Raw genomic sequence first — 14,690 nt, 5'->3', positions numbered from 1 at the left:
TAAGGAGCAAGGCTTTACACCTTGTTAGATCTTTAGAGATGTCAGATAAAAATGGACCGGCTCTGGGACCGGAACGGATTGGATTGGAAATTGTAACAAAGATGCCCCCTCCCCCCCACTTCCTCAAGTAGCGCTAACATGCTCCTGAATCTATAGATCAGGCAGAAAACTAAGCTGGAAATAGGAAAGAAACTCTTCTGTTCCTATTTTAGCCGCGGCCGTAAAGGGACGAGAGCAGAGAGAAGATCAGCAGCGTCCTGGACCCTTATTGTCTCTTTAAGGTTGTTGCCAAAACAGGGACAAAGGGATAACCAATGTTAACATTCTACAGTTAAGGCATGTGTGTGTGCATTGTGGAAAAATGGGGAACAGCTGGAGAGGAAAGGGAAAGCCTGAGAAGGGCAATGTAATCACTTGAACCCTGTTTCCGGGATGTGTTTTTGTGCCGTAGAGCGTGTGTGTGTGTGTGTGTGTGTGTGTGTGTGTGTGTGTGTGTGTGTGTGTGTGTGTGTGTGTGTGTGTTTATCTATCCGTATAGTGCGTGATAAGTTTTCATAGAATCTGTTTCCCTGGATGTGGAATGTGGTAGAGTTGAGATCCTCTCTCAGGGACGTTATGGAGACTCGCTAGCTCCATCAAAACATTTATGGAGGTGAACAAACAAACACGGTGTCGGCGTGCAGGAGTGTTGACTTCCTATTATGGACTGCTGCCTGTGGACTCTGCTCGGCCTTTATGGATGAGCAAACAGCCCTTATTACCCAGCGAGCCCTGCGCCGCGCCGTGGCTACTTTGATCCCAGTGCACGTTGGCTTATATAATTCCATCCAGACGGGATTTCGCCCCTTTACTCGCATTTCTACATTTCATATATTTTTAGAACAGGAAACTTGTGGCACCTGATTGGTTTCGCAGACGGGAAGTTGCCCTCTGCCGCCTTTTGCGAGGTCGCCGTCCTCACATGCGAGCAGTGCCCTCACACACACACACGCATGCGCTCTGGCCCTCTGCCACACACACACACAGTTCCTCCAATGACAACTGTCACAGCTCACCAGCTCGGAGGTCACAGACTGGTTTGACCACCTCGGATTGTATCAGTGAGCCGCCGTCGCTCCTGCTGCTGCTGCTGCTGCTGCTGCTGCCGCCCCGGGGCTGTTTACTATTTATAGCACTAATGTTTACATGGACATAAAGGGGAAACACTGCTGACGGGCGACACCATCTCTCTTTTGTTGTCTATAAATTATTATTATTATTTTTTTTTTATGACCCTCATGAAGTATTTAAACATGTGACGGCGCTGCAGCCTAAAGAGGCTCAGTGTTGCCAGGTGAAGCCCGCACGTCACCGTGTTTGCCCCTGAGCAGGTCAGCAGATGTTGCAGGGCGGATCAGCGCGTTATTATTGTGATAATAATAATAATGAGAAATTAAGCCTCCCTCTGCCTGCTGGGAGGAGGAGGGGGTGTGGGCGGGGGGGGTTGAGGTGACATCATCGTGGAACACACGGCAACAAAGAGCGTCTTCCTGCTATAGTCCTCCCCCTCTGCACAGGTCTGGGCAGCGTTTCCCTCGACTTCCTGTGGCACAGAAACCACACACACACACACACAAATTCTCCTATTTTAAAATGTTAAGCAGGTGAGGCCATTCATTCACATGCAGCGAAGGAAAGGGGATGGTTTTGGTCTAAATTGACAGAAAAATTTCCTGAAAACATAAGATTTTAGTTTGAATAAGACACTTTGTTGTGGTAAAATGCACCCGCGCCAGTTTGTGTATACAGTCGAATGCGTATCTACTGTAGCAGCATCTTCTATCTCGATATAGCGAAACCAGTGTTTGGCAGTTTAGAGTGGCTGTGGGGGCAGTAAGAGACAGGAAGAGGATGTTTGGAGAGAACGCTGAAGCAAACTTTCATACGTGCGCTCTTATCTGCTTCATTTCACATTCCCCTCACAGCCTTCTGCATACAAAGAACACCAGCTCATACCTCCAGGCCTCATGCAAATAATTTCCAGGGATTAAACACTCAGACATTGTGAGGGAATGAGGAAACCAGTCGCTATTTGCATAATAGTCAGCAGCCACTGTTACGACCCGCTCGTCCACGCCGCCGTGACTCAACAGCTAGGCCCATATTGAACGGATCAGACAAAGGAGGTGATGTGAGCTCGGGTGAGATAATCAAATGAGGATGAGTGTGATAAAAATCTGCCAACATCTTTGTGGTTGTTATTCAAAGCGTAGGTGTGCAAACAATACCGCTCGCTCTCCGAATCTCTCGCAGATGTTTCCTTTACATTTGTGCCGTGTAGAGTTTAAGGATGTGGTCGTCCTTATTTGATTTGCCCACAGTACCGACACTGTATATGTGTGTGTGTGTGTGTGGTACAAAGTGGTTCATAGGTTTAGTCTTCATGTAACATTATTTTATGAACATAATCACAGCTTTTGTAGTTGGATTGCACAATTGGGTGAATATGAGGAAAGTGGAACCCCCTGGTGTCGCGCCAGACGGATGTCCCCCTCTGACCTTATTTTTGCTTGACTTGACGTGCCTGGATGATGTCAGAGCTGCTTAGCAGAAACATAAATAAAGGGCGGCGACCACACTGCCCGCATGGAACAAATTAGCCCGGCAAGTTCCTGTGTGCAGCATACTTGCGCTGCAGTGCATATTTGTTCTGGTGTGTAAGTAAGAGGGAAAGTGATCGTGACCACGAGTGAGTGAGAACTGTTTAACAGAGCAATAAATGAACGAGGGAACCAGGACAGAGCGGCTTCACTTCTCGATTTACTGATCTGGACATGCTGACTCTTAGTACCTCCTTTATTCCATCATATTTACTATTCTTTGCATGTTTCCACCTTGATATATTTTGTTTTCATCCAACTTAAGTCTTCTCAGTCCAGGATGTGACATGTGAAGACCACCGGCATGACACAGAACCTCACGTCCCAGACTACAGAAATGTCCAAAAGGCTCTAAGAGCAGGAAGGGAGTGAGTTATTATGTGGATTGATGAGTCTGTTATGTGGAGATGAATAATTAATGTCTTCCATCTGCGCGTAGGAGAGGGAGGATGTGTCTACGTATGGCTGCTCAGGTCTGTCTCTGGTGTCCCTTGTGTTCCTGGAGTCTATCCTGATGTGCCGTGTTACAGCTGGATCCATGATGGGCAGCATCACCCCCCTCACACGCACTTGACATTTTAAACACACTGGGTCACATAAATGAACACTATGTTCAGTTACTGTGCAGGGAATCGTCCTGTTAAACGCTGTGCGAACACACACACACACACACAGCCGCCGAGCTGCGACCTCACCCGACCTTAAAGCAGAGACGACCGATGGGCTCGGTAGCAGGAAATGAGGTCAGCGTTTCGTCTCGCAGCGTCGAAAGCGGTAATGATTTTGAGGTCGACAATGACCAAAACCAAAAATAAAGAAACCCCTCGGAAGTGACAAAACGAAGAGAGAGAGGGGAGGAGAAGAAGGTGAGAGAAAGTGAAAACTGAGAGAGGAGAGGAAGAATGAAAACAACCCAGAGAGGAAGAAGAGGAACGACGTAATTAGTGGTTTTGATGGTGGACATTGTGTGGTGGTTGAATGGCTGGGCGGAGGGCCGGCGTGCAGGACAATCAGCTGACACGAGTTTGACCCCCTCAGCAGGAAGTCTGTGTTGCGTCAATGCACCAGCGGCACGTAGATACCACACATGTGATATGTTTTTGTCACCAGATGAATTATTGTCCGTAGCATGGTCACATATGAAGCGTCTCTGGAGGAGTGTTTGGTTTGCAGCCATGTTGACGAGGAGCAGGTGCTGTGAGCTAATGATTCTCTCAGGGGATGTTTTGACTTACTGTTATTAATACTTTCATGCTTCATATTTGTCTGTGTTGATGTGATTAGCTAGCTGTTGCAATGCCCGCGGCAATGTTGCGTCCTCTTTGGTTTGTATTTGGTTCTTGTTCCCTCACTCGCCCTTTTGTTCTGCGTATTAATCGATCGCCCTCGTCTGAAACAACACGGAAAATGCGTGATAATAAAAGCGTCTGGGACTCGGTTCAGACGATATGATTAGAGCAAGACGTAAAAGAGGTGTAATTTATAGACTATATTTATAGGCTCTCATATTGTGTCCCTCATTAGTCCTTATTAATGTAAATAACAAACAGACACGTTTCTGTCTCGTGTTCCAATCTGGAACAATTAAACTTAGACGGCCTTCTAAGCAGACAGCAGCAATTTACAGACAACCAATCACGTCGACTGCTCATTTGCATACTACTAAGCTCCGCCCATTTTTGGAATAGGATGGGGTTCTGTTTGGACTTTGTTTGTGAATAAACATCACAAACTCTATTTAAAGACCAAAGGAGACAATACTGACTATTCTAGCAGAGCGCATGTACGAGTTGTATGACAGCAATTACAATATTACTGAAATAAAAGCGTAAGAATTGCAAATATTATGGAAGAATAGTTACTGTATCAGAAACACTGTACGATAGGTAAACTGACTTCACACAGAGAACAAAATGCAATATCGCAAAGTCGGTCTTGCGTTCACTGTAAGGCTAAGAGAATAAAGAAACATCATCAAGGTATTTCCTGGAAAACCTCTCGGAGTTCTGAGTGGGATGGAGAGGCTCCGACGTGACGCAGGACCTCACATTCCTGCCTTATTACTTTAAGATGTCCGCTTGTCCTTTCGCCTCGCTGCCTCTTGCCCACTCAGAGTTGACGCTCAGGTTGCGTGGCCAATATTCCACTGCGAGAGGAAATCCCTGCGAGTTCATTAGCTGCTCCTCGCACATTGAGAAAAACATAACCGAGAAGAAAAAAAAAGCATGACGCAGAGTAAGGCAGAGCGGAATGCTTGCTAACGGAAAAAAGAGTGAAGTAATCCCACTGTGGATAGAGGGGCCATATTAACATGGCAGCAGGGGTGTGCGTGTGCGTGTGTGTGTGTGTGTGTGTGTGTGGTTGGGGATGAGTGATTAGATTGACGGATGACTGTGTGGCGGCAAAGTCTGTGAAGGTTCTCCGGTAGACTAGAGAACAAACATCTGCAGACGTAAATTTGCTTTTGTAGGCCGCCATGGCGTAATGACGGAACAGGAAGTTGACGCAGAATTATTCAGAGTGCTGGAATCCAGGCTGGCCAAGTCACATCCCTACCCCTCCACCCGATTCTGATGTGGGATTGCGCCAGTGGGAATATAAGCTCTCTGCCTTCACACACACACACGCAGTCACACCACCAAGCTAAGCCAGAGCAGAGATTTAAGGAGGAGAAGTGAGACGCGACCTATAAAACATACACACACGCTGGGGCTGTGATTTCATTCTCTCTCTCTCTCTCTCTCTCTCTCTCAGTCTCACTCTCACTCTCACTCTCACTCTCACTCTCACTCTCACTCTCACTGTCTCTCACTCTCACTCTCACTCTCACTCTCTCTCACTCTCACTCTCTCTGTCTCTCGGTCTCTCGGTCTCTCGGTCTCTCGGTCTCTCTGCAACAGGCCTACACTTGCGGCTTGCTGATTACGCAACATTTTGACCTTGTCTCTCTCGCTGTCTTCTACCCAACAGGTGGAGGAGGAAAGAGGAAAGGGAGGAGTAAGAAATGGAAAGAGATCCTTCGCTTCCCGCACATAAGCCAGTGCACCGAGCAGGGCAACAGCATCGGTACGACCTTTGCTTTTTCACCTTCATTCCTGCGTGCTTTCCCTCATCTGACGCTTCCATTTGTTATGTTCTGTGCCTCCCGTGACAGAGGCGTTGGCGCACCTGTGTTGATGGTGTGTGTGTGTGTCTGTTTTGATAAGTGCGTGTGTGTTCTCTTTCCACAGAGAGGGACTATGTCACCATCTGTGAGAAACTGCCCATCGGACGGCTCCTCTTCCGTCTTTACTGTGAGACCAGACCCAAACTGCAACGATGCATCCAGCTACTGGACGCCATGGTACACAAACACATGTCCAGCAGCTCTCTCTCTCTCTCTCTCTCTCTCTCTCTCTCTCTCTCTCTCTCTCTCTCTCTTGCCCTTTAATACCTGCCACCAGAGTGCCTCAGAGCAAGGCATTTCACTCCTAACTCCTCCCAGGTGTTAATATCTGTCCCTAAGCAGGACACGTCCAGGTAAACAGCACTCACTCTGATTACAGCCACCGGGTCACATGGTGTCCAAGAGACAATTAAACTGAGTAGTTATTATTCTCCCAGTCAGATCCCCCTCCTCTGCCCCCCCTCCACCGTCTCTCTCTCTCTCTGCGTCTAGACGGAATAACTCCCACATGACACATCTAAGTCTTCGGAGTAATGCCCAGAATATCTTTGCGGGCATGTGACAGGGGACAGAAAGGACAGCATTGTTTCCCACACCATCCCGTCCAATCTCTAACACACACCCGTCGGCCATCCCCCCCACCCCCCCCTCTGTCCCCTTCAGTAACAGCCCCCTCCCCCACCCCTGCCGCCCTCAAAGTGAGTGTGCGGGGAAGCCTCTGTGTGTGTGTGTGTGTGTGTGTGTGTGTGTGTGTGTGTGTGTGTTTGTGTGTGTGTGTGTGTGTGTGTGTGTGTGTGTTTGAGCCAGGGAAAGGCATGCACAAAACACACACACACGGTAGGTGGAGAAGTGAGTGTGTGTTTCAGTGTGCAACAGAAGAACTGTGGGGTCCACAGGTTCCCCTTACATCTTAGGAAGCTCTGTGTGTGTGTGTGTGTGTCCCTGTAATTATTAAAAGGCTAAAGGGCTGTCTTCTATTCCTTTTGGCTGACCCACCCACAGATGATGGTTGAAGTCAGACACCTTATTTACTCAGTGTGTGCGTGTGTTTGCGTGTGTTTGCATGTGTGTGAGTGCGCAGTGCCCGTGCCCGTGCGTGTGTGTGTGTAATTTCTCCAGAGCCTCTGATAGCAAAGCCTCAGTTAATCAACACTTGGCAGAAATTACACCTCAACAAATTACACCTCTCTCTCTCGTTCTCTGTGTGTGTGTGTGTGTGTCTGTGTGTGCCTCCTATATGTGTACATAGTTTTATACGATCACAATTTAAGTCACTGACCACACATATCACTCCATTCCAGACAGTCGCTTTGTTCCGATGCTGAATGTCAGTGACCCTGTGCTGCTGTTTAACCTAAGCTGTAGGCTTACGTGTGTGTGTCCGTGCGTGCGCGTGTGTGTATGTGTGTGTGTGTACTTACGCAAGCATGTGAGTATGTGTGTTTTGTAGTGGAAAGCCGGTGACGCTGGTGTGACACACTGTGACACTCCAGGACCTCAAGGAATCCCGCCGTGTTTACTGTGAGGTTGCCCGGCAACACAGGAGCATGTTGGGAGAAAGCCACTGATAGGACGAGTTTGGCCAGCGTGCAGCTCGGGCACCATGTCGCTCGCTCTTTCTCCCAACTTAAAAGTGCCTGGCTGCAAGTGCGTCAGAGCAGGTTTCATGTCGTGAGACGTCCCAGCGCGTCCAAACGTACAGCAGCCAAAACCGTGTGTGTGTGTGTGTGATATGGTCAAATATGTATGTTTGTGTGTGTGGTGACAGGAATAAACAGATAAAGGCAGAGCAAGAGGATCTGCTGTATGATGGAGGAATGAACACATGAATTGAGGCCGTTTCATGTATGTTTGGTATGATGATCGTGTTCATGACCCTGATCTGTTTGACCCTGTAGGAAGACTACGAGGTGACGCCAGACGAGAAGAGAAAAAGCCGAGGGGACCAGATCATCAAGACGTTTCTCTCCAAACAAGTACGAGTCTTTAATCTGGTACACTTATAAGTATCAGGATCAACATCAAGAATCTCATTTTAAGAAATCAAATCTTCTCCCTCAGTCAAAAATAACCACAAATGCAACACCACAGGCAGTTAAACTGACCGATCAGATGTAACAGCTGTGTGGGTAAAAACACTCACAAAAGTTTATTTAATTAAAACACATTCAACGGCAAATTAGAGCTAATGTTTTAATTCACGTTGTTGATCTATTTATTCCTCTTTCAATGCGTTTTCATTCTGATCGCCTGCAATCTTTGTTCTTCACAGAGAACCACAATGCAAATAAATCTTTAAGCTTTTTTGCGTATTTTATCCTTTTTTTGCGTCAGATCTAAACAAAGATATTTTAAGCAGATAATAAAGTTTGTGACAGCAGGGAATCCTCTATGATCGTTGTGTATTTCATAGAATCAACAGCAATAACAGTGATTACTTTGATATATATATATATGTGTGTGTGCATGTGTGTGTGTGTGTTTACGCAGTCGGCTCAGTGTGTGGACATAGCGGAGGTCTTCGCAGAGCAGTGCAGAGAGAACCTGGAGCTCAGTCCATGTAAGGAGATCTTCAGCAACTGTCGCAAGTGAGTCTTCCTCTTCCTCTTCACCTGCATCTCTTACTGGAGTTTAGATTGTTGTTTGCGTCATATGCTCAGCTGTATCTTGTATGTGTGTGTGTGTGTGTGTGTGCGTGTGTGTGTTGTGGGACCAGGGCTGTCCATGACTACCTGAGTGGAGCTCCCTTCTCCGACTACCAGAACAGCATGTACTTCGACCGCTTCCTGCAGTGGAGGATGCTGGAGAGGTTGGAACATTTTCCTCTGATAACAAAGTCATGATGCCCAGATTCAACAGGTTTTTGATAAACTCTATAAACTTGGTGCTCTGTGAAAATGTGAATCTGATTTTGGGAAAAACCTTCAAGCCCTTGTGTCTGTCCCAGTTGCTTTCTTTGCTGGGAGGAGTTGTGGCGCCAAAAGTCGGGTGCAGGCAGGCAGGCAGGGAGGCAGGGAGGGAGGAGGAGGAGGAGGAGGAGGGGGAGGGAGACGTGCAAATTTATTACCACAATTCCATCCACTCCTTCATCTTGCATCCTGCCGCTTTAACAAATCGATTTTGAATACTGCGCTACTTAAATCTGCATCTGAGTGACGTAAACATCTTCAGGAAGTAAGAAGTAAGCAGCAGCTTCAGGACGACTTTGATCATGTTAAACACACACACTGCCCACTTTGTTGCACTATAAGAAGTAAAGGGAAAATCACAAAACCATGACACGTCCCCTTTAATCATCTTTTATTCAAAGTTTTCAGCGCAGATAAAGAAACTCGTCGTTATTTCCCACTGACCTACAAATGAAGAAGGATGTAAAACAATTTACCGCTACCAATGTTTAACTCGAATACGCCGTTTCTCGTTTTGCAAGTTCTGCCTTTTGCTCGTTCACACGTTTCTGTTCATTTTATGGTTTTAATGACATATTAATACACAAATAGTCTTTATATATGGAATCTCTACTTCCCAATGAGAACTATTGTGAAACACTGCCACTCATCTTCATCGTAGATCTACAATAATATCAAATTAAAAAACTCAAAATGAAAAGCACATGATTGTAGTAACTGCAGGGAGGAGAACATTGTATGTGTTCCATTTGTATAAGAAAGACACAAACAGGCAGCCTGGCTCTCAACGTCCCTAATTGCATCCATGTCTGGAAAGTGTAATTGCGTACAAATGGGCCCCACCCTCAGCACAGGAAACAGACTCAGGATGGTATTGAGTTCCACAGATAATATCTTTGTTCTAATCAATACTACATGAGTGTCTATTAATGGATTTCTGCTCCGTCTGTGTTCTGTCAGGCAAGCGATCACTAAAGACACGTTCAGGCAGTACCGAGTGCTTGGGAAAGGTGGATTTGGAGAGGTGAGAAGATGATGTGTGTATTGAATATGATGTATGATTTAAATGACAAGTAAGACGTAGATCCAATGTTGTGTTATGTCCCGTTTGCTTGTGTGTCAGGTGTGCGCCTGCCAGGTTCGAGCTACGGGGAAGATGTACGCCTGCAAGAAGCTGGAGAAGAAAAGGATCAAGAAGCGGAAAGGAGAATCCATGGCGCTGAACGAGAAACAGATTCTGGAGAAAGTCAACAGTCGATTTGTTGTGAGTGAAAACGACTCTGTACGCTGTGTTCGCCTTTGTATGCTCTGGCTCGTCTTCTTCACCTCCCACACTTCCTCCTTGTTCATCACAGGTGAGCTTAGCGTATGCATACGAGACCAAAGACGCCCTGTGTCTGGTGCTGACCATCATGAACGGCGGAGACCTGAAGTTTCACATCTACAATATGGGCACGCCAGGTTTCGAGAGAGACCGGGTGCAGTTCTATGCCGGTCAGATCTGCTGCGGCCTGGAGCATCTGCACAGGGAATCCATTGTGTACAGGTGAATGTGATCCTGCATGATTCATCAGCTCCTCTTACTTGCTTGGATAGAATTCTGCAGATGTACTTGATTTCTCCTTATGTAACGCTCAAGCTCTGTGCTATTTTTAGGGATTTGAAACCAGAGAACATCCTATTAGATGACAATGGTGAGTTTGAAAGCCTGAAGTTTCATATTTGTGTTTTGCTTACCTCAGATTTGTGGTTATTGTATTTCAAAGCTTTGTATGGACAGAGATTAATACGTCAGGAGGTGCTATTCCGTTTCTCCATTGACGTCCGCTCACCGCTTTCATACTGTAGGACACATCCGCATCTCTGACCTGGGGCTGGCTATCAAAGTGCCTGAAGGGGAGCTTATCAGAGGCCGGGTGGGGACGGTTGGCTACATGGGTAAGAAATGACATGAATCAAGAAAATGCCCCGAAAATGCATCGAATTCTCCACGGCGACAAACTGGCCTCCCTATCTCTGCAGCTCCCGAGGTGATAAACAACGAGAAGTACGGCATGAGTCCCGACTGGTGGGGGCTGGGCTGCCTCGTTTACGAGATGACCGTGGGTCGATCGCCATTCCGTGCACGCAAAGAGCGGGTGAAGCGGGAGGAAGTGGAGAGGAGGGTGCAGGAGGAAGAGGAGGAGTACAATGACAAGTTTACAGAGGACACCAAGACCATCTGTAGAATGGTCAGTGGCGACAGCAAGATGGTTTTTTTGTGTATAAATGGATCCAAATTCATAGTTCAATGATTCCTTCTCTTCTTCTACTCACTCAGTTGTTGACCAAAGACCCCAAGCAGAGGCTGGGATGCCTGGCGGATGCAGGAGAGGGTGTGAAGGCTCACTACTTCTTCAAAAACATCAACTTCAAGAGACTGGAGGCCGGGATAGTGGAGCCTTCGTTCGTGCCTGATGTGAGGATGATGTGTTTTGTTCCATGGTGGCTCAACTGAAGGAGCCTCACGCTTATTTGCACATAACTGAGTCATTATCTCGCTATTTTAATAGATTCTGTCGTCCATCTCGTTCGTTTTGTCTGTGCTGAAAGTTCCTGCTAGTTTCCCACCAAAAGTGCACCTAAAGTTCACAATGGCTGCCATGAAAAGAAGGATAAACAAATATTGTCTTAAGCACAGAAAGTAGGTTTCCATAATCATAAAACATATTAACATAAACTTGTCTCTGTTTTTTTTCCTTCTGTGAACTCTGCCTGCTCCGTGTCATTGCCCTGGTCCAGCCCCGGGCTGTGTACTGTAAGGATGTTTTGGATATAGAGCAGTTCTCCACCGTGAAGGGAGTCAATTTGGACCAAACTGACAATGACTTCTACTTCAAATTCGCTACAGGCAGCGTTCCCATCCCATGGCAGAATGAGGTAAGTGTGTGTGAACACAATCTGACTTATGAAATACACGTGTACACACAGCTGGAAAAAGCTCCTCTCCTCTCCTCTCCAGATGATAGAAACTGAGTGTTTCAGAGATTTGAATGTGTTTGGGCCTCTGCGGACGAGACCTCCAGATCTGGACTGGGATCAGCCACCAGAGCCGCCCAGACGCAGCCTGCTGGACAGGATCTTCAGGAGGCATGTAAGTAAACACAATACACACACACAGTATGTACACATTCATAAATTCCCACACACTTACTCACTTTCTCTCTTTCCTCTGCTGTAGCACCCAGAGGTGTCTATTTCCCACAGCCGTGTGCAGTCTTCCAGTGTGAACTCTGTGGACTCCATGTCCAACTCTGCCCCCTAGTGGTTTTGTCACAGTGTGGGAGCCACACACACAAAGGGAAGGAGCTCTAAAGGGCTTCCCCCTGCTGCTGATTGGTTCACAGCCCCGGGCCTGAGCAGCAGCCAGAGCCTGTCCAATGGTCAACCCAGGGATGCGGGGGATGACCAGGCCCCTGAGACCCTGGGCATTTGTACTGTGACGCTCAATTTTTGCAGAGACGTTGGGGACACATTTGGACAAACCTTACTCACCCTCAGGATTGTTGGACTGTAGAACAGAGCCACTGAAGTTGATGTAAAGAGAAGAAAACAAGCTAAAAATTCAGGGGATCCACTGTATAAGAAAGACCACCACAGGGAAAAGAAGATGGGGTCTTGGTGGATTGTTTTTTTTCCAGAAAAGGAATTTTCTTTTTCACCCATTGTCGGTCCTTTTTTCTCTCTTGTCTGTATGTGTACCAGTATCTCCCCATCTCTCCTACATGTTCACCACCCATATATCTCTTTCTATAACTTATTCCTACTCGTTCTGTCTCTCTCCTCCCACCACCCCACGTACCTCAGATCACTCCTAAACATTCAGAACATGAAATCGAGAACATCACCTCAACAACCTCAACACGTAATGTACATTGCCTTGCATACACTCAGGCCAAAGACTCTAGTTTTAGTTTTGTGATACTGTTGTCATGTTAGATTTATTGATTTTGAAGGTTATTTGGTGTCATTTAGAACCACCAAGGATCAGAATGTCGCCTGGTCCCTTTTATATACATTCTCTAAATATGAGCCTGCAGACATATCATATTGCTTAAAGTGCACACACACACACACACACACATACAAACACATACACATACACGTACATACACACACAGAATAGTGAGAATTTGTGTTGTGTTTCATTGCATGGACGTGTAAGTATGGACAGCTGTATCCCTCGCTTCTGCATACCTCATTCCGCCGATGTTGCCGTCATATACCAACGCAGACATCTCCCTCGGTTTACAGTGTCACCTTATATTTCAGATTATGTGGAGTTTGAGATTCTAATTAATATGCTGTACATACATTTCTTTCTTTTGTTTTCTTCCTCAATTTTCTTCACAGTCCCCATGAAGTGGAGAGGAACACATGCACTCAGCTGACTTAAAAGTTGCACAATATGAAATAATGTCATGCTGTTTCTTCACTAAAATGTTTTTACAGTTAAGATGTTTTACCTCTGACCGTTAAGGCACATTATAGTTTTGAAGCTATTGTCTCACGACTCTTCTTTTCCCCCTGCCTTTTCCATTTACAAGGTATTGCTGCATAGTTGTTTCCGTGTTCTCCAAAAATGCTAATCTAAAGGGTCTTCCTCTAGTTATCTTCACAACTACCATCAAAGACACAGTGTACAGGAAAGGTTTTATCCTAGTGGAATAACGTTTTCAAATTGGATTCAGCTCATTCGCGTAGGAAGCAGAGAGGAAGACGCAGCTGTCCCTCAACTCCACACATAGAAGTGGCCTTCTTGCAGCAGCAGCACAGCCAATAAAAGAGAGGACGAGCTCATTCTCCTCTGCTTGTATAAGAATGTGGAATTTTCCTATGTGTGGGAATGATAGCTGGGTCATGCTCCGATCTCACACAGGCCTGTTTTTTTCTCTCTGTGTACTTGATATGAAAACTATTTCTGAATCAGAATGAAGTGCCTCCTTGTTTGCATGATCTCCCAGACAATGCCCACAGAGACATCAGCACTTTGTTTATTCTCTTACTGTCATGCTCTGTTTGTTTCGTTGAGGAACAAATCAACACAAATACACGACACGCACACACTTTGTTGGAAAGGAAGGGAAGGAGGGTGGGATGAGAGCAGGAAATAAATGGGGGGATTCTGTTTTCCCTCTTAATGTGATGTACAGCAAAGTGCTGAGTGCATGTGAAAGCCAAACCCACTGTGTCCTTCAACTCCCAATAAACTCTGTGCTATAGTTTGAGTACTCCACAGTATGCCTGTGTCCTTACTGCCTCCAATCTCTCACTGGATTTCTTACTATGTTGTGATGTAAGCAAGACATCTTCACGCTCAAAGTTGAAAGAACAAAGTTTTTCTTTTTCTAGCCCAGTGGTGATCACTTTGGCTCTTTCCCACTATACCCAAACAGTAAACTTAGGTACTAAAATGTAGAAATGTGGTCTCATAAAGGCATAAAGTGGATTTGTAAGGGGCATCTACTTAATTTATCAGTATAATCCTCTGTGAACTGTTCTTATTGATTCCATTAATACCTACAACAATAACTCATTCTCATTTTGACCTCCTTTTTCCAAACGCAACAATGAGTTTATAGACCTGGATATGGCATTCAAGACAAACTGCTGCATGTTTGCATGTATGAATACAATATAATCTTGAGTGCATACAGCTGGTAGACGACACATTGCTTTGAATTTATGAGGGACTTTGTTCAACTTACCAAGAAATATGATTCAGGAGAAAGGCCAAGTAGTGTGTGTCCACATGGACACACTGAACACCTGTCACAAGAGCTGCTGCGGGACGGTATGTTTGACCTGAATAAGCATCTTATATCAATAATACCTGAGAAATAGCTTCAGTTTGTCCTGTTGTGAAGTTGTAAAAATATGAGGCTAGTACCTTGTGGGACTAAACGTTATTAAAGCTATCAGTGCCCGACTCAGGAG

The 14,690-nt window shown here is 45.9% G+C and overlaps 1 protein-coding gene across 1 annotated transcript in view; it reads left to right on the top strand.

The window, feature by feature from the left end:
* grk5l (G protein-coupled receptor kinase 5 like) overlaps nucleotides 1-13,984 on the top strand; it is a 21,191-nt gene extending 7,207 nt beyond the window's left edge. The window contains exons 2-16 of the mRNA XM_076164684.1: nucleotides 5,610-5,705; nucleotides 5,870-5,982; nucleotides 7,704-7,781; nucleotides 8,296-8,393; nucleotides 8,522-8,614; nucleotides 9,675-9,738; nucleotides 9,838-9,978; nucleotides 10,070-10,260; nucleotides 10,371-10,408; nucleotides 10,563-10,652; nucleotides 10,737-10,945; nucleotides 11,035-11,172; nucleotides 11,496-11,633; nucleotides 11,716-11,847; nucleotides 11,935-13,984. Coding sequence (XP_076020799.1) covers nucleotides 5,610-5,705; nucleotides 5,870-5,982; nucleotides 7,704-7,781; nucleotides 8,296-8,393; nucleotides 8,522-8,614; nucleotides 9,675-9,738; nucleotides 9,838-9,978; nucleotides 10,070-10,260; nucleotides 10,371-10,408; nucleotides 10,563-10,652; nucleotides 10,737-10,945; nucleotides 11,035-11,172; nucleotides 11,496-11,633; nucleotides 11,716-11,847; nucleotides 11,935-12,018 — 1,703 coding nt within the window. The 3' untranslated portion in view covers nucleotides 12,019-13,984. The remainder of the gene's footprint in view (nucleotides 1-5,609; nucleotides 5,706-5,869; nucleotides 5,983-7,703; nucleotides 7,782-8,295; nucleotides 8,394-8,521; nucleotides 8,615-9,674; nucleotides 9,739-9,837; nucleotides 9,979-10,069; nucleotides 10,261-10,370; nucleotides 10,409-10,562; nucleotides 10,653-10,736; nucleotides 10,946-11,034; nucleotides 11,173-11,495; nucleotides 11,634-11,715; nucleotides 11,848-11,934) is intronic.
* The last annotated feature ends 706 nt before the right edge of the window (nucleotides 13,985-14,690 follow it).

The sequence above is a fragment of the Genypterus blacodes genome, unplaced genomic scaffold (genome assembly GCF_046128005.1).
Source record: "Genypterus blacodes isolate CSIRO-AG114 ecotype Tasmania unplaced genomic scaffold, CSIRO-AGI_Gbla_v1 ptg000138l_1, whole genome shotgun sequence".
In the NCBI taxonomy this organism is placed as follows: domain Eukaryota; kingdom Metazoa; phylum Chordata; class Actinopteri; order Ophidiiformes; family Ophidiidae; genus Genypterus; species Genypterus blacodes.
This window is presented reverse-complemented; position numbering and strand designations above follow the sequence as displayed.